The sequence below is a fragment of the Hypomesus transpacificus genome, chromosome 23 (assembly GCF_021917145.1).
Source record: "Hypomesus transpacificus isolate Combined female chromosome 23, fHypTra1, whole genome shotgun sequence".
NCBI lineage: Eukaryota > Metazoa > Chordata > Actinopteri > Osmeriformes > Osmeridae > Hypomesus > Hypomesus transpacificus.
The window spans coordinates 16,072,182-16,094,681 of NC_061082.1; the positions used below are offsets into that span (position 1 = coordinate 16,072,182).

General features: G+C 43.3%; 1 protein-coding gene across 11 annotated transcripts in view; it reads right to left on the reverse strand.

Moving 5' to 3' along the window:
- dachd (dachshund d) overlaps positions 1–19,539 on the reverse strand; it is a 97,561-nt gene extending 78,022 nt beyond the window's left edge. For 3 of the 11 annotated variants that reach the window (XM_047046262.1, XM_047046253.1, XM_047046257.1), the window contains exon 1: positions 17,661–19,537. In XM_047046262.1, coding sequence (XP_046902218.1) covers positions 17,661–18,205 — 545 coding nt within the window. In that variant the 5' untranslated portion in view covers positions 18,206–19,537. Of the gene's footprint in view, positions 1–17,660 lie in introns of all 11 variants that reach the window. The other 8 variants (XM_047046254.1, XM_047046251.1, XM_047046255.1 and 5 more) reach the window with 6 other exon arrangements.
- Between the last annotated feature and the right edge of the window lie 2,961 nt (positions 19,540–22,500).

Sequence of the window (22,500 nt, forward strand, 5' to 3'; positions counted from 1 at the left end):
CTAAAAGCACCTCCTCCGATCCCGTTTCTTCACGTTAGCCTTGCCAGAATATAGATAGCAATCTGCGATGCAGAAGGAGGAGAAAGGAGAGGTTTAGGGGCGTTCGGCACCGCAGAACGCTATCATCATCATCTTCAAAGGTGGAGGAGAAGAGTGGGTCTCCATTTAAAATTCGAAATGTATCTGGGCATCTTTGAGCTCCTTCAACTACAATACACCTCGGCTGATTAAAGCACATCAAAGGCTCGCTCGTCCCCTTTCCTCAGAGCTACGAGGGGGCCATTTTTTAATTGCGAAATGTTAAACCTCACAATTAAAAGGCTTTGTGGGGACAACTCAGCACTGGCCCACAACATCACGGCTGGAGACGGCATACAAATGAGAGAGAGAGAGAGAGATAGAGAAAGAGAGAGAGAGAGAGAGGTTGAGGGCGGACACAAACACACACACATTAAGACTGGGAGGGGGGGGGGTCAGAGATCCTTCATGTTTTCTGGGGCTGATACAGGTACTTGCCTTTCTCCTATTCCTGGATCTCTCACGCACTAACACTCTCTCACAATCACAGACACACACACACAGCGGTGAGGTGCCAGTATGTCAGAAAAGGCTGCGCACCTTGATAAGAGGCTGACAATGACACTGTGCAGCTATTAGACTTGAAATAGCCGGCCAACGCAAACAGTGCTCTGGCCAGGCTATTGTCAGACACTAGATTTACAATGAAGCCAGGAGAATCTGGTGATAACGCTGCTTTGCAGGTGGTTTCCTGCTCCTATTCAATACATTGTTTGCCTTAAAAATACTGCAGCATTAATAAAGAAAAATAAACATGTTTAATAGGTGTGACGGAAGCTAAACACAGCGCTCTCACCGTCATTAACACACATCACACACACTCATACGCACCTACACACACGTGTGTGTATACACCCACAAACACTCAGAGAAACACACACACACAAACAAACAAACACAAAGACACCCTCCCGCAAAAACACAAACATACACACGCTTTGCACAAACGCACACCGAAATAGCACACACCGAAACAGCACACACCACAAATAAAAACATGCACGCACTTCCTTTTTACAAGCTCCGATTCCAGTCTTTACAACTTCTCCGAGAAACGACCGTGTCACATTAAAATTCACGCTCCGAAAATAAAAAGGAAAACACGACATCTTTGAACAACTGTGTTCATCCGTCCGTTCACGCCGCGGCCCAGGGTCTCAGATAAACCCTGCGATAGGCGGGAACACAATCGCCACATTAATTAAAAGCCGTGATAGACGCGTCCCCCGTCCTGCGAACCTATCACGAATTAAATTTGTATCGGACGCAGAAAAAGCAGTGAAAGGGGTCTCTGAGGGGGATTAATGAAACAGGCTTCCATGGAGTAGCCTTCACACACACACACACACACACACACGAGATGTGGGCCGGGAGAAAAGGCCTAGCAGCGGGATGTCATGTGTGGACCCGCCGCCTCACTGACCTCTCATTTCATACTTTAATAAAGTCGCGCCCAGGTGTCCTTGATGCTTCGACGTTGCCCAGGGCGTCCAGGGAGGGGGGGGGAGGGGGGGGGGGGGGGGTCATCGCTGTCAGACGCACCGCAAACAAACCTTTCTGTGTCTTTCGTTCTCTGTCGTCTTGGGTTGTGTTACACAAACGCACTGCCTGTCGATGTGCCGCACATGCTCACTTGCACGAGTGTAACACCCACACGTAACACACACACGCACACACAACCTGGGCGCTTTGTGTTCCGTTGAATGGGCAGACTTTGGGGCCCCGCTATCAAGATGGAGCTGTGTTGTGGCTTGCTTGGGAAACAAACCCAAACTGAACATTGCCAAACCGAATGGAACCTGTATCATTGTGACAGGCTTGTGAAATGCCGAGCTAACATTGCATCAATTTCAGAGTAAAAACCCCACAGATTTGGTAAGTTCAAACCTCACAACCTGTCAACTCTACTTCTGATGGAGCCTAAGTTCAACAGCATTGCACATTTAAAGATGGTTAGTTCCAGGAGATATGGCTGGGATAGATGTGTCTTCCATACATCACAGCTACTTAATCTACCTAGTTTGTGGTAATTAATGATTGGTGCAACTGCATAAGCTCTAACAGGACTGACATGTGTTCCTGTCTATCATTCTTGTATATGGGGGGCTAAAGTACAGTACGCTATCAGGGTCAGGCAACTGTACACAGAAATATATGACCAGAGCCCCAGGAAATGTCCCAGTGTAAATAGCGTACGCAGTCAAACGCAGTCATTTCTTTATTAAAGACGTTTTATGGAACTGGGCTGTCAACAGAGTCAAAGGAACAGGCTGAAACTTCCTCGTGCAAATGATAGGGCTTGTTCCAGTTTCATCACTTCCTGAACCATGGCTGTGGCCAAGGCCCATGGCTGGTCCTGCTAACGGAAGGAGACGTACCAGTGCCCTATCAAGATCTAACAAGGACCGTTTCTTTAATGAGTCTGAATATTTCTTCGTTAGATAATGTCGGCAAATTGACAATTTACTTGCAAAACAGCCCAGGAGAAGCTGATTTACTCTGATAAAGGAAACTGGCTGACAGAATGATTGGTGATAGATGTGGGAAAAAAAGCATTATTTTAGACGGGAATCATATATATTGGCTTGCTAACCCTTAGTCCTGCCTTATCAGCCAAGTCATGAACAGTATTAGTTCTTCATATTTACTAACCTTTTAAGGAGGTTCAGTCGAGAGCTGTCGCTAAATCATTGAACTAAAGCACTCACGTAAGCCTTTACCACGGTACAATCTTTATCCAATCTCTAAAACATCTGAAAACAATATATATTTTCTTTCGAAAGAAAAACCCAGGTTCCCTGACTAGAGTTTTGAACATGCTACCCATTTCCATGACAGGACATTTACAGCACTGCAGATCCCCTTCAACAACACTATAACCTACCTGTATTTCACACACCTGTCTCCTCACCCCCTTCACACACACACACACACACTCACACACCCATTTGAAGTACTACTGCCGGCTCTCCCCCCTTCATCCTCTCCCTCATTCACCTCTTCTCCCTACCGGGGCGGCAGGTGTTGAGTAGCTGTGTTTACTTTCCTCTCTCCCTCCTCTACCTTTCTCCCTCTCTCCTTTCTCTCAGTCCCAGGCAGCTGGCGGGAGGAACGAGGGAGGAGGAGGCATTAACAGCTGCACACAAGGGCACGCGGGGAAAAAACTCACAAGGCAAACAGCTTCAATCCCCTCAGGGTTGTCAGTTCCAAGCCCTCAAACCCCAACCCCCGGCTTTTCTCACCAGGAAAACACAGGGTTGATGATAGCTCCCGTCCCCCCACACCGCTTCTGTAGCAAGTATGAGTAAGGAGACCAGTTAAGTGTGCTTAGAAGTCTAGACACGGACACTAGAGGAAGAGGTGTGAAGGAACTAGCAATACTGACGACCAGTAAATATGTTTTAAAGGTCCTTGGCCAGTATGTAGTCAAGGAATAACAGTTGACAACAATTCAGGTTTGACAATTCACACAACCCCTTTCAAATCCAAGGATAAACCAGCCAATATATTTTATATGGGATTCGGGGTGTTCTTTTGTTGGGGGGGGTTAGAATCTAACGATATGTCATGAGGAGCAGTCGGATGAATTGAGCTCTATTTGAACATGTTGCTTGTGCCATAAAAAACTTTAAAGGCATAAATCGTTGCAGGACATCATAAACTGAAAGATATTTCTCTGCGCTGAGGGTGAGACTAGTTAGTCTGATATGCAAGCATACAGGAGCTCTGTCGCTCTGCTGTGTAATGTTGTCGCACGGGCTATTGTTTCGGAGGAAGTCAGGCTTTTGTAATGGAGATTGTGTCAGTGGTCAATTCGGTGTGATGGAAATTAAACCATACAGTGTTTATGTGTGCGTCTGTGTGGGCTGGAGTTGTGTGTGTGTGTGTGTGCGTGCGTTTGTGAAAGAGAGCGAGTGACTGAGACAGAGTGAGAGAAAGTGAACGTCTGTGTATGCTTGTGTGCGTCTGCCTGTGTGTTACACTACAAGCGGCATCAAAATACATGAGATCAGCTCACAGGCTTTGTTCGGCCCTGGCAAGGTTAGCCCACGAAGCCTCATTCCACATATCCTGGGGGGTGGGGGAGGATGGGGGGGGGGTGAAGAGAAAAAACGACTCCATGCAGATAAATCACCCGCACAAATCAAAAGACGAATCAGTGGCAAAGACAAAAGATGCTGACTAGCAGAGAACAATGGAGGCAGGGAGACATGGGCACCGGAGGGGCAGAGCGCGGTTCAATCAAACCTGCTAGCAGTTTCTGGAAGGTGTAGGTTGGAGAGGAGCCTTTTCAAACATAGAGAAGATTTACATGTCAAGGCTGGTAGATGAAGGTCTGTCTTTGTGCCATATTGTGTGTCCTACGTTCAGGTGCCTGTGTGCGTGTGTGTGTGTGTGTGTGGTGTGTGTGGTGTGTGTGGTGTGTGCGCTTGCCTCTCGGTAGCAGTTCTCCCAGATAAGCAGCAGACTGGCTTTTGGCAGTTGTTTAGGAGTCGAAGTCCCACAGACCTCCTTTAAGTCCTTCAGCATTGGCAATAAGGCAATAAATACATATCTTAAATCCACACCTCTTAATCATCTCATGACTTCATGAGAGAGCACAATAGGGGACAAATATTACTGTAGGTTGAAGCATAGTGGGAAATAAACTCCTAACATCAGTTTAACATGAAGTGCTTCATGGATAAAAGTTGGGGAAGTACCAGTTCACTTTTATGGATCCCATTCTCTGTTTAAAGATGAATTCTCACAAAGCAGAGCTCCACATGAACACTCCAATGACACACAACGGCACGTTTCATTTACGTAAAGGGCCAATCTACGTTTTAAGACACAGCTATCTACATTCATTATTTGATCCTTTCTTCTAAAATCGACTTAGAATAGCAGATCATTCTAGAATACGCTGGCGGGAAAAAGAAAAGCCATATCTTACAAAAGCAGGCCAAAGGGAGGAAAGAAATGAACGTGTCTGGCTTCCATTTGTGTGAAAAATCTACAGTGGTTGACTCTGAGGACAGAGAATTTAAGAGTCTGATATTTTGGGGTTCCAAAATGTGTCCACAGTCCACAGTTTCACCTTGAACCAAATCACAAAGGGTTCAATCCATGTCTAGCCTTTACAACTGATACAGAATCCAGTGTGTAAAGGTTTATTGTATCGGCTAAAGTGATAAGGTTGTAGGATTTTCCTAATAGATTTGGATAGAGGGTTGGAGGCCTGATCAGGTGTCTGGAGGTCCATTTGCATGAAGATATAGTCCTCCACTGGGCCGAACCCTCGTTAACCCCCCCATGCTCCCCCTCAATATCTCCAATCTAAACAAGCCAAAGTTTGATACGACTGTTCAGGCTGGAACAAGGGGAAAAAAACAAGGCCAGGGCCACAACAAAGACAGGAAATCCAACACAGATTCCTTACTTCTCTCTTTTCTCCAGCTCTCCCCGGCTTCCCATGGCTGGGGAGTGGAAGGAGAACACTGCCTGGAGCTGGCAGAGGCACCTGCCACAGATCCACTCCCCTCCTCCCGCCCCCATCGACATTAAAGTCCTTCACAGAAATCAGAATTTAATAAATCACCCCGCAGTCTGACAGAGTTTATCTCCAGGGGTCGCCTCCACTGTGCCCAGACTTGGAGACAGACAAAGCCGGGGCCCGATAAGATGTGAAATTAAATACAGTTAGCACTTTGAGACAAAGGAGAGAGAGTGTCACACCGCGCTTTGTGAAGGCTCGGCCGTAAACGGAGGGCTGCTCGCCGGCACGCACGAGCACGTACACACCGCTTCACACACACATTTACACACACACGCACAAATACACACGCGTAGACATTGCGGTGATTCATTTCAGGTTTCCTCTCCCATTTAGCCTCATTTGCATCATCCACTGTCAACACATGGTCCGTACCCGAAATGTTCAAGAGCTTTCATTAGACGGCTGGCCAGGGGGATGACATCATGGTTACCCAGACACCGGGTTATTAATCACTGCCTCTGCTCCAATGTGGACTGTTCTCCATCACATATCAGCCCTATCTTCCTGTGTTCCCCGACCGCTCAGCAGACACAGCTGACAGAAGACATCACTGTGACTAAGGGAGACTTGTGCCACCGCACTGAGACGAGCTTATGAATACAGTACACAAGCATTTATCAGCAAACGTAGACGCGGAGGCCAGGATTGCACTGACACGCGTAGCATGCTTAGTGCAAGGCCGCGATAAGGTCAGGGGAATACAATGACATACCAATAGGCACGAGTTCAAACAAATGATTAGGAGACTAAGTGCTTTCAATGAAACAGTCACTTTTGTTATCATTGATGTCAGACGGTGTCTCTTTGGGGCTGTGTGGGGTGTTTTCCAATGAGTGTTTCTACGGAGCCAAAGAGAGAGCCAGGTCCTATCGGAGCAGAGAGACTTGGTGTGTTCTTCTTTTTAATCAACGGTCGTTTAAAGACAGTAGTCTTTGAATAACAGCAGTGGTCTGGAACTCATCTTCCCCTGTGTTAAGAAGAGAGGGGGTTCTGTTGGCCAGGCGGCTAAGGTGGAGGACTAATGGGCTTAGCCCTGTCTCTGGTCTTGACCTTTCCACGGCAACACTACTAGGGCCAGTGGAAGTGGTGCGGCCTGTGAACACAATGACCCACGGGTGAGGCTCGGCTAATCTTGTTCTCCTCCTCTTCCCCCTCTTCCTTCTCCTCCATCCCTCTTGTCCTCATCTAGCTTCTCCTCTATCAGCGTTCCTTGTCCTTTTTTTCGCCTCTTGCCTCCCCCTTCTCATCCCCCCCCCCCCCCCCCCCTTTCTTCATTCATCCTGACCAGACGGCCTCCTTCACCCCTCTGTTGAACCAACTGATGTCTTCCTGCTGAGACAACAATGCTCAGAAGTAGTCAGGCAGGTCAGGCCGCAGACCTGGACCTCCTAAACCCTCAGTCTCCGTGAACCTAGGCCTTCCTGACCCTGCAGCTCCCTAACCTTAGGCCTCTTTAGACCTGTACCTCGTGAACATAGACTTACCTGTACCTAGGCCTCCCCTAAAACTTGACTTCCCTAAACGTCGGCCTTCCTACACCTCAGCCTCCTTCCTGAAAACTAGACTTCCAAACCCTCGACCCCTCGTAACCTTAGACCTCCTTTGACAATGGCCTCCCTGGCCTGAGGCATCAATAGCCCCGTTCTCTTTGCAAGGACCTTGGATAAACCGCACCTTATCTAGCTGCTACTGTGGTCGTTCCAGAAATTCCCAAACATTTACATTCAGTGAAAAAAGATCATTTAGGAATGTTCCATGGTCACTGTCATTCTACATCTTTACTTTGTTGAGATGAGTTGACAAGCTCCAAATAGGCATGCCCTCTCTATCTTCAGTACTTTGTTTAAGAACAAGCTTGTCATTTCGATGCAGCTATCTGTTAGAAACTTCTATTGTCTTGACCCTGAACTGATATACTGTAGACGCGGCATTCATTATTAACTTCAGACTAATATCAGGCAGTAGAAGTCATAATGAGTGGCCTATTGCATTGCATTATGGTTTGGTCCGATAGCAATTCTACTTGGGTTGGGTTTCCCAAAAGCCTTCTCGTTGTAAGATTGTCTTACGTCCCTTGTAGACAAACTCTGTCCAATTCATTGAGGTTTGGTTTGTCTAATCATGCATTTTAAGAGCCCCTCTTGGGCACAACATCAATTGAAATAATATTAGCCTATCTGGCATGCCACCGCCGGAATAGCAAGTGACACAGCTGCATAAAAGGTTTCGTTGTCAAGGACAGATTATATAATACACAAACATACACAGAAACACACACACATATATATAGTCCTAGCCCCACAAAATATTCACAGCCTGCAACATTTAAAAGAGGACATAAGCGCTAAAGGATATATTTACATATATATATATACAATTGATATATTTATACATGAAATTCTACTTCATTCAAACACATTCCTATTTGAAGAGCTAGCCACTATCGCAGAGATACCAGTAAAAGGTCTTTCTTTTTTGCTAAAATGTGTCCTTCTGAGCACAATTAAAAGTGAGATTCACAGTGTGTTCCTCTTTCTCAGGGTTCAAGCGCAGACCAAACTGTTGTTTGATCTGAATTTCTCTTATTGTCTCACATTCCTACAGAAGCATTTCAAAGGCCAGGAGAAAGACGTTTGGCCTCATAACCCTCCCTTTCATCTCACAAAGTTAAAACGGTGCATTGTATCCATGGAAAGAAAGAAAATCTGTGGTAAAACAGTAAACTAGATTAGCTACAACAGACCAGCTAACATCACAGATTTCCAAAGTTGAATAGTCTCAGGATTGTTGGATCTCAACCTGTTGACATATCTTCCTCTGTCAATAAAGCTGGTTGAACACAATAAATACAAACAATTTAACTGCAGGGGGAAGCCAGGCAGCAGCAAGCACAATTATTTCCATGCTGCCTAAATGTAACTAAATATGATCAACATGCTTCCTGTAGTGCAGGCTTACACTCTTCTCCACGTAAATGAGTTGGAACAAAATTCTACAACTCTGCCTCTAAGCCCCATATACCCCTAAAACATTTGGTTGTCTCAAGACATTTTGACTAATTGAGTGCTGTTTGTGGAGATGAACATCTCATGTAAATTGTCATTTAAGAAGTTATTCTAGTTGTTTCCGTGTGGCTAGGCCTTAAAGAAGAGAGAAACAAGAAAGCTAGCAGTGACTTCTACACAAAATCTACGCCTACAATGTAGTTAGTCAACACTGTAGCCTTAAACATGTACCTATAGCGCTCTACCCCTGCAATATAGATACCCAAACAATATAGCAGGCAACCGACACAATGTAACTTGTTCTACAAGCTCTCAGGTGAGTGTTCTCAGACAACATTACTATATGTCTTCTCCGCCTTCGGGTGGGACACAAACCTATTGGGATATTATTACCCCTTAAACAGGACGCTGAGCAATATGTCTCACTCTCACACAGACACACACACACACACATACCTCAATAACGCCCACTTCCCCAGAATACTCTTTCGTCTTTAATGGTAACCTTGGGAGACAGACTGCACCGGCGCGACACTTAACACCCACTACTGTGAGAGAAATGTTTTTGATATGCTTGTGTCATTTAATCATCCACATTCTTCCGGGCCGCGCAGGACAATTTTGCAGGATATTAACTCCCAACTAAACCCTGGCTTGTATCATTTGTGGGGCCAGTCAACCAGGAGTCCCAAGAGAAGCCGTCTTCCTACTCACTCTCATAGTAATTTAGGCTTCACTGGGCACGGAGAAAAGGGGGGGCAGCAATAGAGGAAGAGTAGACCTTTTACATTAACCATACAGGAATCACAAGATATTAGCAGCTATTAAAAGAGGCTTTCTGGAAATAACAATGTCACAAAATGGGCGCCTGGCCATTTGCTTCGATCAGAAAATCATATAGAGCAGGACTGGTTGATGGATTCGATCAGAGAGACTGAGAGGTTTAAATAGTCAGAAGTTTCAATCCAGATACAGAATACCAAGTGGCGAAAAAAAGAAAAAACATGATTCTTCAGCACGTAAAGATTCTGGAACTGAAGGGCATTCATAAAGACTGTCACCACTGCAGGATCCACTCGGATAGCTCTGATTGCCTAATGGGGAAGGAAAATCTTCTTTCAGACATGCTGGATGATGATTTTATGCAAAATATATAAAGCCATTAGAATAATGCATGAGTTTGAATAGTTGTGGGGGGCAAAAAAACATTTTACTGCACGGAGACCATCCTTATTCTTTAGCAGGGATGTTCACACAATGCAAACCGACTGCAATGGCATCTGATGAAAAACATTTTTTGTTCCATTACAAAGAACTAGGTCACCCTCTCATAATTGTCAATCATGCAATAAATCTCTCTGTGGCACAAATGAATACTGCATTGGGAATGAGACAAAGCTTATTGGCATGCTATGTCAGCTTGACTCAATTCATCCTCCTTTTCAAAGAAGACCATTCATATGTGAAGTTGTTTGAGTCTCTCTCTTATTCTCTTTCTGTGTGTGTCTCTCTCCACACACACACACACACACACCCACACACACAAACACACACACACACACACAAGCACACAAACACACTGCACCACAGTCATAATGTAAAAGTCACACAGGGTTAATGTATCTGGACAGACCATTTTAGTTTGTTATCCTAAACCAGTTTTGTCTGCATCACTGTGGAATCTACCAGGAAACCAGCAGTAGATATTAGTATATGATGCCATCTAATCCTCTAACCATACCCAAACACAATTACATGTTGTTATTTCCCTACCCCTTTGTTCATGTAATTTGTATTTGACTGTAAACTTTACTCTTTACTTGACTCCCACCACAGAACACATGAGAACATTGCTAATGTTTGTAGCATCCCCTCAAATCGGAAACACAATTTGATCCAAATATCTCCTATCATTGTTCCCAGGTATTTACTGTACATCCCGCCAGGTGTGAACAACTCGGCTTACAGCTATCTGATTGACTAGCAAGGTGGGCTTGACGCTGCGATACATGTCCTTGCTTCCCTGTCTCTGTAGACCTGACTGTCACTCTCTAACGGCCGGGGGTTAGTAACAGGCGGGCGCCGCGGCCGCTTTCACCGAAACATCAGGGAGAAACGCTGACATTTGAGTCTGGCAGTGGGGGGGGGGGGGGGGGGGGGGGGGGCTGAGGGACCCTGTACCCAACAGAGTCTCTGCTGAGTTCACACAGATTCTTTGGCCGAGCTAAAACTGCAGGGGGGGGGGGGGGGGGGGGGGGTCAGAGAGAGATGTCAACACTCAATAGAAATGTGTTGATCCGGTGTTATGGATACCCAGTTCAGATGTGTTACAGGTGATCTGGGTCGCCAGGAAGCAGCAAAGGGTTATTGGGTGTGGCTGTCCATTATGGGCGGAATATATCCCACATTGCGGAAGTTATCAGCATAAATTCCTGTTCCATCATATCTTAAAAAATATGTTTGAAAAATGTTGGGATGGGGGTCTAATTGCATGTAGGGTAGTGCATATGGCTAGCAGGACTAGTTTGACTGCTGTTTTTGCATTGCACCAACTCTCCACATACTTTTTGTTTCTGCCATTTGTCTAATTTTCTATCTGTATGTGGCGGTTATGATCTAATTGATGTGTATCTGTATCTAACCTCAGGGAGTCTTTCTAGTTCCAGAGCCAGACACATACAGCAGACGAGTCCCCTGCCAGCTGTCTCTATAGGAAATCATCCAAAGCAACCGCAGCAACATTTAGATAAGGAGTTAGTTATAATTCAATCCAGCCAAATTGACGGACTGAACTGTTTCTGCGGTTAGCACACTTCTTCTTCTTCACGAAAATAGCTTTTGGGCACGCTTTCTTTCACTTTTCCTGGGCGTTTCGTCAGAAGGTATTGAGCGAGCAGATGCTTTGAACAGCCATAGAATGTGGCGTTAGTCTCAAGTGTCATTAGCTCCAGGGCTTCTCCAGTGAGAGCCAGGTAAAGATTAGATAACAATCAGACATTTAATAGATACTGTTGGAGGCACTGGAGCCAGCTCTGAAGCGAACAACAGAAGAAGAGGGAGTCATTGCTGTCACTTCTTCTCTGGTTTCTCCTCCTGTTGCTATACCACTCGGCCCCGAGAGACAGAAATCTGTTGCAAAACAGACAACTAAAATCTAAAACCATTATTGTGTTGGTTTTGTCCAGGGTTTAACACCGTAAAACCATATTTGCAATAACGGATGTGAGTAAAACCAGATTAGCAGTGTGGATTAGCATGTTATTAGCTATCAATATGGAGGACATTTGGTCAGTCAGTCTGTTACACAGTTGGCTGTTGAGTGGTGTTATGAGAGGGTAACAGCGGGGTCTTGTCAAGTCCTCAACTTAATGAAAAGAGCCCCACCACCACCCTGTCATCTCATGTGGGAAGATGGGGGCAATTAAACCACACCACATCTAATTCAAAACGAAGAATTTTACCGAAACAACAAAATGCCCATGTTCTACCAAAATAAAGGAGACCTACTTATCTAAACGTCAGTACTTCATGGAATTCCAGAGCCTCACAAAGGCCCTTTTTGTCCAATGACATTCCTTCCATATTATACTCCAATTTTTGAGGAGTAGTCCTTTATATCGACTCCATAAACATGGCTACTGCAGGAATAACATGGCTGTGTTTACTCAGGGGAAGATCCATCCCTGATAGCCAGCCTCTATGTAAATGAAGAGGGTGAGGGAGAGGGGAAAAAAACAAGTGGAGGAAATTTGTGGAATCCCATCTGAGATTGCTTCCCTGATGGATTCTTTTTTTCCTGTCAACTCAGACGAGAAATGAAGCGGAGGAGAATTAACTCCCGCTACAGCTATGCCGAATTAGACAGAGAAGAAGAAGAAGGGGGAAAAAAAACGACTACACACTTTTTAAGGATTCTAGCCTTGTCATTTTCAATTTTCTGCTCTTTGGACATGCTTGTATTCAGATTCCCCAACATCTCTTCGCCATATCAATCCTAATTAGACAATCTGGGCTCACCAAGGATATAGGACCCAAGTTATTTGCATAATTTAATCATAAATACTCAGTGATACATATTTCCAAATGCATTTATACAATTATCTTTTCATCCTTGGGGCAAAAGTATTAATATGATTAGGCAATAACTCTTTAAAAAAGGAGGGGGGAAATAGGAAACCAGCAAGTGCGCACTCTTTTTAAACTCCAGCTTTGGGCTATATGAAAAATTAATTAATTTCGGAGGAAAATCAATTTATCTACGTGACCATATTAGACAGAGCCAGACGAGGGCCCTGGATTCCTTCTCCAATCAGGATATCTCATCTGCTCTGCCTCTAACTTCTGTCACTAGTGGTTAACATCCTGGACCAGGCACCAGTCACTTCCGCCACGCTTTTTAAACGGCCTGTAATGTGAAGGAGCCCACAGACGGGACAGAGGCAAGACACCGGCTCAACCAATCAGATCTCAGGAATCAAAATGATCCATAATGCAGTGCGTTCATTCTACAACTAACGGATCAGTCCCAGGTGTGAATTTGATGAGTACTATGACTGTTGACAGATCTAGTTTAATCCAGTTTATAATTTAATTTTATATTTTTGATTTGGTTGTCAGTAAAATCTCAGCCTCATTACAAAAAGGAGAAATCCTTTGAAAAAGCTGAAGTATTTCACTAGTTATTGATTGATTTTTGGAGGCCTGTTTTGAAGCGTATGTCGGTGTGTCAAATACTGAAGGTGGGATCCTTATTCTAACGTCCGCACAGTAAAAGTATGCAAATCCAAGTGGAATTTGGACAGTTTATCCACAAGGCAAATTAACAATCCAGACCACTTTGCCTTGCAAATGACCACTGCATCCTACAATGCCATTAGCCAAATACAAATTACACAGGTGAAATTATACAAACACTTAATTTATAATAAATCTATATCATAAATATCTATTTTCCGAATGTTCAAACTGTTCACAGTTTCACAAACACAGTTCTGGAGGCGTAGGAAAAATACAGTTAAACTCCAACTATTTGAACTTGTTCCAGTTGTCTGAATTTTTACTCAATAAAACGATTGTGATTTTGAAGGAGATTATTTGTTTGCGGATCACCTAGCTGCCATCTGCCATTTGCACAGTTGATTTGAGCACATGTATAGTATCTAATCTAATTACACACAGCTCTCTGTCTGACTACTAAGTGAAGAGAACAGAAAAAACACCAATCCCCCGTACAAACACAGAGACAAACATACAGTAAATGTCGATTTGACTTTCAGAAAAGTACCTGAATAAATTTGTGTTCTAAACAAGCCATCCTCTATTCTTTCTCTCCTTTCTCTTTCTATTTGTCTCTCTCTCTCTCACTCTCGCTCTCTCTTCTTCTTTCTCTCTCTTTCTCTCTAATCAGGCATCTGTCACTCTGTTTTTGAAGTTATTATCGCCTCAGCTCCCTCTTGGATGTGGTTGCCGGGTGACGGGTATCTTAGCACCCACTCTGACTGGGAATGATTTGAATGGGATCCAGAAATCTCCCCTGAGTACCTGTAAACACAGCCATGCCTTGTTGAAAACAAATATATTAGAAGAGAGCTGAGCAGAGAGGAGAGAGAAAGAGGAAGAGAGAGATAGAGCGTAATGGAGTGAGAGATAGAAAAAGAAAGAAAAAGAGAAAAAGAGAGAGACAAGCTGGCACCTTTTGTGGCAGCTCACACTGAGAGCTAAACAAAACAATTACCATAATTTGCTAATATGTGTGTTTACCCGTAAACATGGCAAAATAAAAAAATAAGGGAGGAGGTGATGTCGCAGAGCAAATACAGTATTGCTCCATTAACAAAACGTTCCTTTTTAACCTCAAAGCCATTTCACTATAGACACCCTCACACTTCACAGTTCAGGGAAGGAAGCATTTGACTGAAAGGAGGGAGAAATCTATTTAAAGAGGGCGTGTTAAGTGAATAGAGTAGCAGTTCCCAGCGGCGCAGCGTTGTCTGGGGCGTGTGGTTAACCTTCAGGGGTAGACAATGATTGTCAATTAACTGCTGCATTTCTTGCCCCTACACCGGATAGCCCAGCTTTGACTCAACCCGCCAATGAGAGATATGCGATATCAGTGCACCGCCCCCCCACCCTCCCTCCCTTGTTATAATAACCTCTCAGAGAGTTCAAGTGTCACACGGTTGTGAGAGCCCTCTCCGTCCTGCCTGGGGATGGGCTGGTCGGGGCACACTAGCCAGCGGTGGGATTTAGAGGTGCAGACGGAGCAGAAAGACGAGGGACTTAGGAACGGGCTTGAGAACAGGAGAGAGAGGGAGAACAGGAGTAGGAAGAGGGAGGAGAGAAAGGTGGAGTGAACACCAACAGAACAGCAGTGAGAGGAGGTGAGAGGAGCAAAGGGACAATGAGAGTGGAAGAGAGGGCAGGAGTAGGAGGAGGGGGAGAGGGGAGAAGAGAGCCAGGATGGCCACTTTAATATAGGTTAAATTCCAATGAGATCCTTTTGACGTGAGGAAATGTGTATAGTATATAATACAGACAAGAGTATTACCCAACAACATAGAAGGAATCTTAAGGTTTCGTCCCAATGCTCAGTTGTTTGCTTTAGACAATTTAAACATTATAAAAGGCATCATTTTGGCTCCACATACAATAACATACAATTTATATTAATAAACAACAATTTGACAACTTGACCAGCAGGATCCAGACAGGCAGAGCACTGCTTTTCACACTAAGTGTAAAATGAGAGTGCTGTTGGTGTGTTCAAATAGGGCCTAAAAGTAGGCAGAACCCTTTGAAACACTGGGACTATTGTACAGCAGAATTATAGCCTTCATTGTCTTCACAACGCCACTGTATAAAAGACCAGGAGTCATTGTGGAGAGCCACAATATAAAGTAGAAATACTTACACCAGCCTACGGAACAAGAGTTTTGTATAAACCTTTCAGCTCTGTGTTAAGATCATTTTGAAAATAATCTGATGAATGAGATTCCTAATCACTTTCAGACACCTGAATTTGACAGGCTACTTAGTAAACATCACAGCAATGTGGAGTTGAGTAAATATCACCCTGTATAAAGATGACTCTACCCCTCTATGTAAGCAGACAGATGATTCCGGAATGTTCCAGGGTGTAAGTCACCAAATAGGGTGTAAAGACAGGCTGGGGTGACAGGGATGCAGGGGAGTAGAGACAGTATGGGGTGGCAGGAAAGCAAAGGGGAGGCAGGGAAGGCTTATGGAGGCAGGCCGGGTCTGAGTGATTGATTTCAGGCCGACACCAGGAAAACCTGGCTGCTTTCAGAGACAATTACAGTCCTCTCCGTGTGGCTGTAATAGCCCAGCACTTTAGCATCATTAAAGCGACGCGAGGCACTGCATTATCCTTTAACCCCAGCACCGGCCATCCCCCCATTGACAACCTAGAGAGTTCAAACACATACTCTGTCACCTGAGCAGTACCGCAAGAGGAGAGGAGTCACCACAGGGGCCTGTATTTGGTTTTACTTTCTCTAAATCCTTAGATTTTTTTAATCTGCCCCCATGTTAATGCTGCTACAGTCAATTGATGCACCCAAGCATTGTATTTCAAGTACCGGCTACAAACAGATGAAAGGTGGATACAAACAGTGAGCAGTGTTTAGGGAAAACAATTGGTGTAACAATTGGGTGTATTTAATGCCTTAAATATTTATTTAACACCTTCCATTTTGTGAACAGAAATACTCAATTCATACTAAACTATTTTAATATTATACTGTACATTGTTAGGATATACACCTGCCAATTATCTCGAATCATATCGCTTAAATGTTAGCAGTGGATGTGCCCCCCCAAAAAATGGCTAGCTAATTTGTTTGTAGAAACCTTAAAAACACAATTTGTGTATGTGTTTGTGCAAGCTACATTTTAAAAATGACTTGGAATGTAGCCTTTTGCCTGAATTATGTATCTGTTTGATCGGTTCCCACTGGTGTAAGTCGTATTTGCATCTTCAGCTCATTTTAGGAAAGGAGATCAATATTGAATCAATCATAATGACAGATTAGATGGCATATTTGACCAGGCTGAACTCGTCCTATCAGTCTGAGCAATACATCAAAGCATATGGCTAAAGGACAGTAAAATGGCTTTTAATCTCATTTCAATTTCCAACTAAATGTTTAAGCATTTAAAATCACCCTTTTTTAGAAAATACTGTGTTTTGTAATGAGGGTTATACATGAAGATAACTGGAACTGATATTAATTTGTTTACTTTTGAACATTATGCAAAAAATGTTCTTCACTTTTAAAAATCACATGTTTATGTTAGATTGTCTATGTTGTATGTATAAATAATATACTTTTTTATGTTAGATTGTCTATGTTGTATGTATAAATAATATACTTTTGTATAAAGTATATTTTAAGAGGTTTTAAAAGTAAATATTTTGGAAATATTTTGTAAATTCCACATAAATAAAATACATCATTTTTTTATTTCATCACACAATGTCCCAATAAGTGTTTTTTAAATTAAAGTCACCACATTAAATTGATTTTGTCCAAATGGCAAGGACAGCTATCTAACCATTGCCTAATTATTTGTCAAAGTCATTAAAAAATTAAGTAGAGATGAGTCTTGGTAGCGCATGCCACATGTAGCCTACGTTTGATGACCACCGTTCACCGTCCGTTTCGATTGAGCAAGTTCAGAGGCACAAGCACTTTACCGTTGTCTTATCCACATGGCATAAACTTGAAAAAACTTTTTTTGTGCGACGCGCACTTCCCATGCCCGTGTGTGATAGGCCTATTTTGCCCGCATCCACTCACATCTCCATGTGTGTTTTCATGTGCAATAGTCAAATTTGCAAAACTAAAACTAAACAGGCATGCAAAACATGCCTAATTACACCTTCATTATATTTCTAAGAGAGACTTACAAAAAGGAAAAATGTCTCCCCCTTCCTCCCCCTTGCGCCTTGACGCAAATACAGAGCGTAATTATGATATCTACAATTTACCCTACAACTTATCTCCCTCTCCACTCACCTCGCATTGGTGCAGTCGTTGTAGAGAGTCTCGAAGTCTTTTCTGGAGATGAGTTTGCAGCGGTTGACTCCAGGCTGGATGGCTCCGAGCCCTCTGAGGATGCGAACCTGCTCAACATTGCACACAACCGGCGTGATCTCCAGCCGCTTCAGCTTGGTGTAGACCGTGTGCAGCCCGCCTACCAGGTGCTTGAGAAAAAGGTCGAATGCCTGGGGAAGACAGATGAGTTCGCTGCCGTCCACGGTGAAAGACGCCACTTTAGCACCCCGTAACTCTACCATTTTACACTCGTTGTTCTGCGGGGTGTTTTCAACAGGCGACGGAGTCGAATATACGGGCTTGCTGGGCAGAGTTCCGGTCGGGGTAGGGATGCCCGGGCTGCTGGTGGCAAGCAGCTCTGATCGGAACAGGTTCTGTCCGGAGGGGGCCATAGATGGAGACGGGGATGAAGTTGTCGACGGCGGGGAGGTGGTCGCTGACGGAGTTGACATCTGAGGCGGTGGGACTAGAGGGGTTGGTGGAATCAGAGTAGCCGGTACGGCCATGGTCACCTAGGGAAGAGTAGACGTAGTTCAAAGTATAAACCCCAGTCCTGCAAAAAAAAGTCCCGCTGTCGAGAAAATCAAACGAAAGAATCCACGGGAGTGTATCTCCTCTGACGAGTTGGGGAGTAGAAAGAGATGCTGAAAAGACGTGTTGAGTGAGATTTGGGTTCGCGCGGTGGGACAATGATCAAAGATAGAAGCAGGAATGACAGGAGGAAAATGAGCTGAAAAGTGCAGCTCCGCTCTGTGGATGAGTTGTTGTTGTCACAAGGTACAGAGAGGGCGGAGCTAGGGGACAGTGAACGGCTTTGAAGAGCAGACAGGCACACAACAGAATTATTACAAATCTATTAATGTATTATTGCATATCATATGACAGTTACAGGATTGCATTAAATTATTAACGACTCTTTTAAACTGGTTTGGGGAGTGGGTGAAGTCGTGCGCGTGTATTGAAGGATCGCCTATATATTCTGAGGTAAATCATGTTCATTCAAACTAGATGGTTATTAGAATTAGGCACAGCACAAGTTGATTTTCACGACTATTACGCGACCCAACTTTCAGATAAATATAACTAGACAGGAGGAAATAGAGTCAGTTTGTGTGAGTGTTGGAGTAGTTTGTATTTTGCAAATTGTTTAACCAATTATCTCAATTGTTATGCATCAGCTATCCAATTTCACACAGGGACTGCAGGTGTTACTTTCTTTATCTATGATGACTGCTGTGTGACAACTAAAGTGTGAAATTGACTGATAAAACTGACTGATCCCTGTGCACTCACTTCCTTAAATTCCATACACCTTTGATGAGAGCGTTTATTAGAAAGAACGGTGTGAAACATAAGTGTCAAATACTGCACAGTCTGACCACAAAAGCTTAATGTGATAAATGTGACTTGACTGAAATAAAGTTAGGTGAATATAGGAGGGAACATAATACACTCAGCCTACTGTATGAACAGTGAGAAGGGTCGAGGGTAATATGCAACTGATATTAATTGTACTTTTGAACTCCAGACGAAATAGCATTGCACAATCACTGAGTCGAGAGGTGCAAAGAGATAAAAAGGTAAAGACTTCACTGGAAAACAAATTGAGGTATTCTTCAGTTCAGTAGATAACTCAGCTCGATCGACAGCTGCTCAGATTCCCTCCCTATCTCCTATATTCTGTAGGCCTGCGAGCAACAAGTCTGCACTCCACTGCATGTCCAACCAACCTTGAAATCACGGGTGATCCTGCAAGCTACAAATTGTTACAATGACATAGTGCACTTGTTATCCAGACAGTCTTCTCTTCGAACTCCTGTGACCCAAACACTTGTTTTGTATCTGCTTGTGACCTTGTATAAGAGAATGCTTAAATAAATAATGGCAAAACTATTGTAACATGTGAATCTATGATCCACAGTGAGTTGTTCTTATTATACAGTATGTATTGTCTTAGCACCTGGCTGACTCCTGTTGTCAAATCTGTTCAGATAAGGAGCGAGCCATTTTAGAATTATCATTCAGGGAAAGTGGTAGCTTGTAGTGTAAAATCAATAGCTGCTTAAAATTCATAGCCAGCCAATCCATTTGCCCTTTATGTTGCTAACCTTTCACTTAAATATGCACCATATTAAGATTTCATTATATACAATGAATGTCACAATAGTTTGCCCACTATTTTTCATGTTTGCATGGGTTAACTGCAAATCATGGGGCCTGAGATATCTGAAAAATGACTGCCATTAACAATGCTTAAGGGAGAAAGAAAAACTGGTAAAAGACGTTTAAAAGCACCACAGGATACGTGTGATGTTTAACATTCAAAGGTCTCTTAACAAAGTGGGTGGGCTTCAAGCGTCTGACATGGGTTATCAAAACACCAGGGAATACAGCACTAATTCTACTGCAACTGTGCACTTCTAGTGTTCATACAATACGCCATGATAATAGCTGTGTTGGTGTTTTTTAAATAAATACTTTCTAAACAGGTGCAGGAATTCCTCAAGTATATATGAACTGTCCTTGCAGTAACTGACAAGATTAAGTCTTAGAAAGTTGTGTTGGAACTGTATGAGAGTGTCAGAAGGTGCATAGTTGTACATTCCGCTCAAAAAAGGGGAATGTACAACTTTGGTTTTTGTCCCCCCTTTATTTTAAAGCACTACAATGTTAGGCAAGGTAGCATTGTGATCAACTCTGACAGTCGTCATTGAGTTCTGCCTGTTAACTTTCAAGTCATTACACTTCTCAGTTTCACAAGTGTTTAATCAGTAGGCTATGTAGGCGAGACAAATGACTACTGTCTAAATGTAGTCACACAAACAGTGATGTATGGCATCAGCAAAGTATTTAAAATGTATAGATATGGGACAAGACTTCTGTATGATCGATGACGCTGTATATTGTTTGATGTAATAATTTATGCACCCCATAAAGCTTTGATAAAACAATGTTGAGAAGCAATTTAAATTAAATTCATTTAAATGTCAATTCTCATGGTTAGGATTTTTCTATAATTGGCTATTTAATTAAAATAATTTTCATAGTCATTAATACAGCCAGCAACTTGTAGTGCACTGACGTGTTTTAATTACATGGTATTAACAAAATTGATATGCTTTAGAAAGCATGGTGAATAAGAAATAATTAGGGCAATCATACATCATCCCCTTATGGACATTAAGTGTATCACAATATAATTGATGAACTTAAAAAACGGGAGAGATAAATAACTTTAATTGTACAGAGTTGGTGCACTGAGTCTGGAACAAAGCAAGCACATAGACAATACATTATATTTCAGAAGCAATTCATTATCGGCAACATCACTTAGCTCTCCTGGCCCACCACTCTCCCCTAACCTATGATTACATGACATTTGAAAGCAGTGATATTGTGTAGTCTTTTAAAATGTCCTTTTCTTCAGCCTCCATTAATCATCAAACCACTCTTTCACTCGATCTAATGAGGGAGACATAGAGAGAGAGAGAGAGAGAGAGAGGCGGCTTCAAACACAAGAATCATTTGGATGCTCGGAATAAAGCACTTATTGATCATGAATATTTGATTCTCTCAAGGTTACGCCTTGACTCCCATCTTACCTGAGACACCGGCCAACACAAACATGGAAGGAGGGGGAGGAGGGGGGGGGGGGGTTTGGAGAGTGTGGTGTGGAGTGGGGAGTTGTGTGACAATGGCTGGGTTTGTCTGCTAACACTCTCGCATGGTGCTGTCTGACAGGAAAACCAGACAAACCAAAGAGAAAATGACTGACTTAAAATACAATAAAATATTTGATTTGATGATAATAAATAAGTTCTTTCAAGATGATAATAACTCATTTGGCTAACTGCCCTTGCCTCAAGACTAGCCATATTGGTCATTGTTAATAAATTGTATACTCTCTCATCTGCAGGCAAAGACTGCTAGGGTAAGGTAGAGACAACTAGGGTAATGCCAAACTTTGAACTTTACCTCATACTGTCATTTTACCATATGCATGCAATGAAAGCTGCATTCCTACTCTTGGCATCATTATTATGGTCTTACATTCACAACATCAATGTTTGAATGCGTTTCAAATAGAAACCCAGGCCATGTTACATGAGTTCTGTCACAGTGTTGCATCCAGGCCACGTTCCGCTCAGTCAGGCGTCAACCCCAGTCCCGGATTATCACAGAAATGTGTTTACCTCTTCTGCAACCCACCTACAAAAATACACCTCCCATCTCCCAAGACAACAGCTTCAAGTGGGACAGACTGGGAGACAGTCCAGTCTTTTCAGCTGAGCCAACAGAATGTTATAGTACTCAGTACACACGCTCACAAACACACGCAGCCACAGTATGTAAAATATAACACCTCCAGTAATATCACTCTTGAAGAGGGGAGAAGAGAAGAAAGCTCATTTTGTTTTCAAAAGGGCCGGCCTCACAGATAGACAGTCTCAGCTGAAGGGCTGACAGTAGGTCTCTCTCATTGATATTATGCAGATCCAAACAGAACCACAGGTCTGTAGACAGAGGGAGAGGAAGAAGGGAGAAAGAGAAGAACCCGGTGAAAGAGACAGAAAGGAGGTTAAGAGAGAGACAGTGAGCAAGAGGCGGTGGGGAAAAGGAAAAGAAAGTGAGAGAGATCGACAAATAGACAGAGAGAGAGAGAGAGAGAGAGAGAGGGAGATTTGTGGATATCTAAATGGCTATAGCAGAAACCTGTATAAACAGCAGTAATTACTGGCCCATTGACAGTCTCCCAGTGTTGTGCTCATTCTGCCACAGCCGCAGTGATTAAAATGAATCC